The 6,000-nt window shown below is 39.4% G+C and overlaps 1 protein-coding gene across 5 annotated transcripts in view; it reads right to left on the reverse strand.

Annotated features, from left to right (window-relative positions):
* Positions 1 to 2,217, reverse strand: part of smg1 (SMG1 nonsense mediated mRNA decay associated PI3K related kinase) — an 87,524-nt gene extending 85,307 nt beyond the window's left edge. For all 5 annotated transcript variants that reach the window (XM_069710123.1, XM_069710120.1, XM_069710122.1 and 2 more), the window contains exon 1: positions 1,820 to 2,217. In XM_069710123.1, the coding sequence (XP_069566224.1) occupies positions 1,820 to 1,896 (77 nt within the window). In that variant the 5' untranslated portion in view covers positions 1,897 to 2,217. The remainder of the gene's footprint in view (positions 1 to 1,819) is intronic.
* Between the last annotated feature and the right edge of the window lie 3,783 nt (positions 2,218 to 6,000).

The raw sequence follows: 6,000 nt of genomic DNA on the forward strand, positions 1-6,000 counted from the left end.
GAAAATAGCTTTTTGAATTTGGCTCTTGCTTTAAATAAATACTCAGGCAGTAAAAGCAATATAACTATGCCAAATACTGATAAAACATCTAGTTTTCAGTTGAAAAGGTCTTGAAATACTATTAAAAAAAAAATAGTTTATGCGGACGATCGTGATTATAACATGCATTACACTGAAATGAGGTGGCACAGCGGTCGTCTCGGAGCAAGAATGTTATGTTCTGGGTTCGAACCTCGGCCAGGGGTCTTTCTGGGTGGAGTTCGCATGTTCTGCGTGGGTGCTCTATGAGTACTCCGACTCTCCCCCCACCCTCCAAAGACATGCATGTCAGGTTATGTGAATGGTCTTTGTTTTTGTCTGTCTTTATGTTGTTGGCCCTGTGATGGACTGGCGATCTGTCGAGGGTGTACTCTGCCTTTGCCCCTAAGACAGGGTACACCCTGACACATCAACATATCGTGACCCTGTTCAGGATAAAGCGGGTATAGATGATGGATGGATCACACTGAAATGTGGAAATCAGCCTAAACCAAGCTAAATTACAAAATGATGTGATATACAAAATAAGTCAATGCTGTGCACATGGATTGGTGGTGAAAGATAATTGTAATGAGTCCTATGCTTTAAAATGGTTCAATGGTTGCATTTCTTACTGTAATAGTTAAGGCAATCCAATGCGGGTATACTGTTAATAAGAAAAACATAACAAAAATTTAAAAAAAACATGAATGTCAGTCCATAGTAGTAGCTGTACCTGTATACTTTCAGGTATAAATAAAATTAAATGCATTTTAAAAAAAAAATAAAAATTTAAAGTGCAACATTAGCATTTACAGCATAGTGCTACCTTTCTCTTTTTGGTCAACACAGAGCGATACTAACATTTAAATAGCAGTATGCCATTATCCAGTGTTTGAGATGAGAAAGAGGAAGTAACGTGGAGTGAAAGGGAAAAGGACTAGGAAACGTTTAGATGCGAGAGGTGTATCTAAAACTTCATCTGGTAATTAATTGATACAAAGTGTAACAAATCTGACTTACAAACTAACAGAAACGCAGTAAAGTAAAGTAAAGTAAAGTAAAGTAAAGTAAAGTAGGGCAATTGGGCAGCTGCCACAAACAAACATGAATACTCCATGATGTTTCACAAGCCATGCAATCGGATGCTTCGGTCATGCCTCTTTTACAGTTATCTATTATCAAATCACAGAGTTACATATTTAAAACGTAGACATTTTAAAAACGTAGACATTTTAAACATGTATCTGGAAGTTATTCGAAATGTTGATATCATAGTAGGGTAGCATCCTCTCACCTGCTCGCTAGCTATCGTTAGCCAGCGCAAACAAGACTTGAGTCAAAGCGATGCAGTCAAACCAACACGTAGCCCACATGTGACTGCCACAGATCATTGAAGGGTTTTATGTCCCCTTGGGATTCATTTAAACTTGCCTAATTTTTGGGGACACATTATGTTGTTGTTTTTTTGGTCCCTGGCTATCAAATATCTATTAGCATGAACTGAGTTAGCTCCAGGCAGGAAACACTTGCAGTGCTCTGTGAACAACATTAGCACCGGGCTCGTCCTGTTCACGAGACGGGCACGTGAGCAGCCAAACCGGGACAAAAACGCTGCGGGTTTGTTTACTGCGTACCGACATCACGGTACACAGAGGACGGCAGCCTCCAGTTAGACCACTGGAAGCAATTGGTGTTAGGTAAAGAGACACACAAGTATTTCCCTCCCATGTGGCAGCACACCGTAGGCCCAGAGAGTCGTGTTATCTTCAACCATCCTCCACCACAACAGAACACCAACCTGGGCTGCCAATCGTTCCAGTGTGGCCGCAGTTTGTGGGCGCCGCTGAGCCGAGACCCTGAGGCTTTACGGCTCATTACCTTTCAGAGCGCTGCATGACCTTCTGGCAGCAGTAACCGTGTCTCTCCTCAGGGCTACTTTCACTCTCACGTTTAATAAAAGCTCACAGAGTCGGTTAGCAATTCGTCGTTGTAGCTAGCTTGTAGATAGTGTGCTGCTCTTCTTCTTCGGGTTTATTAGAGGTAGGCAAACAACGAAATGGCCCTTTACCGCCACCTAGTATAGCGAATGAGAGGGGATTTTTAGCGGCGACGGGTCTGTGACACTCTTCTTTTCCTTCCTCCTTTTCTTAGTTTTTTTCTCTCTCTCTCTCTCTCAGGACTTCGCTCGCTTTTCTTCTTCTTGGAGATTTTATGGTGGGTGGCATCCAGCTTTAAGGCACATTACCGCCACCTATTGTATGGAGTGTGGACGAGCGTTAATTAAAAAAAATTAGATACATAATATACATACATATACACATATATTATATATATATATATATAGAAAAATTAGATAAACAAAAAGTTAGTACCAATTAACTGACCACTAAATTATTTTGCTCAAACCTGTTTCTTTCAGGTATTGCAACAAATTTCCCAGGTTCTTTTTTCCTTCTTCAACTTGTCTCGCTCTTATGTGAATTTCTGGCAATGACAAAGGACATTTTCAAGTGACTCTTTTATTTGGCAGAACTGACATAGTACTGTTGGGTGTTTATTTATTAGGTGCATTGTTTTGTTGTCTTGTATGTCCAACCCTATGTCTTATTTATATGCTTTCTTCCTTTGGGCTTCTTTTGGATGTCGTCACTTTGCCAACTTCTCTGTGAATTACAAGAGAATGTATGTCTCCTGTGTCCCAGCTGTGCTGCCACTCCTAAACGGCGTTTCTTTGGATTTTTGTTTCGGCTTCTAATTCAATGAATGAAATGACTGTACTCTCCTCATACTCCAAAGTTAATCTAAATAATAAAGTTAACCCTAACCCTAACCCATATTTCAAAGTCTGAACAGTGCTTCACATATTTAGTTGACTAAATTCTACCTGCTGGGAGATGTGAATGACTGTAATGACATCAGTGCTGAAGTTGAATCTGAACAAATAATGATCTTTCTTGATTTAAAGCTCCTCTACCCACTGCAGTGCTGTTAGAATCGTCAACATCTCCACTGTATGTGCAACTAGCATTTAGGGGCATCAAAGGCTGACACTACAAGTTTATATATTTACCAGACTTTTTAGATGGCAACTTATAAAATGTTGGCCTCTCATAGTGCTTGCTACATTCGATGTAATATAGCAAGTAGCACTGTTAATAATTACATTGAACAAACTTATACAAGGCTCGTATCTTGTGAATGCTCAACGAACTTCACTCATGGTTCAAAGTGCTTTGTTTCACGTCAACTAACTGTACAACTTTAGAAACACAGCAGAATTTGCTTTTGAACCAATAAACTGAATACTATTTGCCACTGAACATCTGCAGTGGTTTAGAACTATGTACTGTACTTCAACACAAACCCATTATCTTAAGGAATGCTGGGAAACTCCAGGCAGTCCCCGGACTCCTCCCCTGTCATTACCCAGCATGCCACGATCTTTCATTCATTCATAATTTTTTGAGAAAACATGCTGTTTCAAAATGATTCAAAACCATAAATGTACAAGGTAAATTGCACAGATATGTAACAGTAATAAAATGCTGTACATTATCCATGACATGATACTGAGCATGCTCAAATACAATTAAAATATCAAAGTAAAAGGATAAATGGGTCATGGGAATCCAAAGTTGGTACAGTGATGCAAAACCAGTTCTTCCTGTATTAGGATCGTTGGATCCATGAATGACTGATGAATGACTTATTGTTTGTAACCTATCCTCCATCTCAACTGTAATATTATCAAGATCCTTATTTACTTGAGTTTATTCCAAAATGTAGTTATCAACTGACACTGAAGGTAGTGATACTGTTCTTCTTCTTTGTCTTCTTCTGTTTGGAATTTAATGGGAGGGTAGCAACCAGCTTATAGAAGCATTACTGCCACTTACTAGACTGGAGTGTGTGTCAGTAGGTAGTAAGCAGAAAGAAGCAGAAAAAAAAAATAGACCTGCATTCTGAATCACATACTATTTCTTTTTTTTTTTTACTTTGGTACGTACTGCAGCTACCCTTAAGAGGTATATACTGTTCCATATACAGTTGTTTACTGTGCTCTCAACACTCCTGTTGGACGGCTTTAGCAAGATGTGACTCACGCCCCTCCCCAGCATGTCAGCATGAGTTGGACTTTTCTAACCCACAGTGGTAACTCTCCCCTTTCGACCTGCAACGAAGACACTGGCGATGTTTTAAATGCTCCATTGCATGTTTGCAGGGACTGACCCATCCAGCTTCTTTCAAATTTTTCTCTGCTGCTGACATGTATGCTATACAGCCATAGTCCAGGACTGATCTCATAAGTGCCCAGTAAATATTTAACAGAGATCTTGTATTTGCTCCCCAGTCCTGCACTTTAAACCCAAATGCTCAAATTAATGAAATTAATGAAAAATTAAATTAAAAAAAAAAGTATTCATTTAAATAGTTGTATTGTGAGTTCCTGTGACATTTTCTTCCTCTTTTTTTATACCTGCTTTTATTTGTATTGCTGTTATTTTCTCTCAAAGTAGTTCTGCACATCTAATCTCAGTCTTATCTTGAAATGCTTCCCAGTCTGCTTTCCCTAACTTCCACCTTGGAATCCTTGATACTTTGTCTTGCTTGATGTCTATTTCAACTTTAAATACCATGGGATCACTACCAAGTGGTAATCGGTTTAACACTTTTCACACACTAACCCCTGCTGTTTCATTTGATATTAATTTAAGCTTTATTATGCTCCCAGTATTGTGGTTATGATTGTACCTTGTTCCCTTTCCCCCCTTAACGCATACTAGACCCTTTTCATCGATGAATTCCTCCACCAACTTATTTATATCAGTGTTTTTAGTTCCTCAAAAGTATAATGTGCATTTAAATCCCTATAGAATATAATTTTCACGTGTGCAATCCCACCCATGTCATTTTATTTATCTAAAGTTAATCTGTTACAAGGGTTATAGGAATTGATTATTGTTGGACTACCTGTTTCTGCCCAAATTACTACCACTTTTGTTTCTTGTTCCTTCCAAATTATAACAGAACTTATAAGGATTCCTTATAACCACCTTTCCCAATTTTCATATCCTTCCCTTTAGCAGTGAAGCCTTGCATGACAAAATCACATTTTGATTTTAACCCGTTTTCCTGTAGACATATTATATGAGGTTTATCGGGTAAATTTCATTCAAACTGTTTAAACTGTTGGCCATTGGCGATAAGCAATCCATTTCAAAATTATTATTACCATAATGTACCACCACTCCACTCCACTTAACATCTTTTCCACTGCTTCCCACCACAACCCTTTCACTTCAAGATACTTTTAATGGGGCCACAACAGTGACATTGAAAATAAGATTTGGCATTGAAAAACAAAACCTGAAACCGAAAAAGGAAGGATTGGTATTGAGGAGGAATCTCGTCTGACGTTACGGTGAGCGTATTGCATCACTTCCTGTCTACAAACATTGTGACTAGTGTTACTTCTCTCTGCTATTTCAGCTTCTTTTCCTGAATTCTACGTATCTTAACTCTCTCTACACTTCTTCTAATCTCAAGTTAAAACTCACGCTTGCTCTTCTTGAGCAATTCTACTGTTAAATATTTGACCAACGTTCACTTAACTTGGCGTTTTGGTACTGCTAGCTTAGCAGTTAGCGATGTCTTCCCTCTCTCCCTCCACCTCTTCTTGTTTTTCCTGCTCGGTGTGTGACATGTTTAGTTACGACCCTGCCTCCCTTAATGATAATGCTACCTGTAATAAATGTAGTGTAGTTCGGGCTCTGAAGGCCAGGGTCACCGAATTAGAATTGCAGCTGTGCACCATGCTACAATAAATGTAGTGTAGTTCGGGCTCTGGAGGCCAGGGTCATAGAATTAGAATTGCAGCTGTGCACCATGCTAAACAACCAGCTAGCCATAGGAGCTTCTCAGGGAGGGGTTGCGCAGCTGCCAGGCTACAGGCTTAGTTAGCTGGTCCCCCGCAGCACC

Source organism: Brachyistius frenatus, unplaced genomic scaffold (assembly GCF_029030835.1).
Source record: "Brachyistius frenatus isolate BFR_SWC_R1_liver_20210118 unplaced genomic scaffold, ASM2903083v1 Contig_90, whole genome shotgun sequence".
In the NCBI taxonomy this organism is placed as follows: Eukaryota; Metazoa; Chordata; class Actinopteri; family Embiotocidae; genus Brachyistius; species Brachyistius frenatus.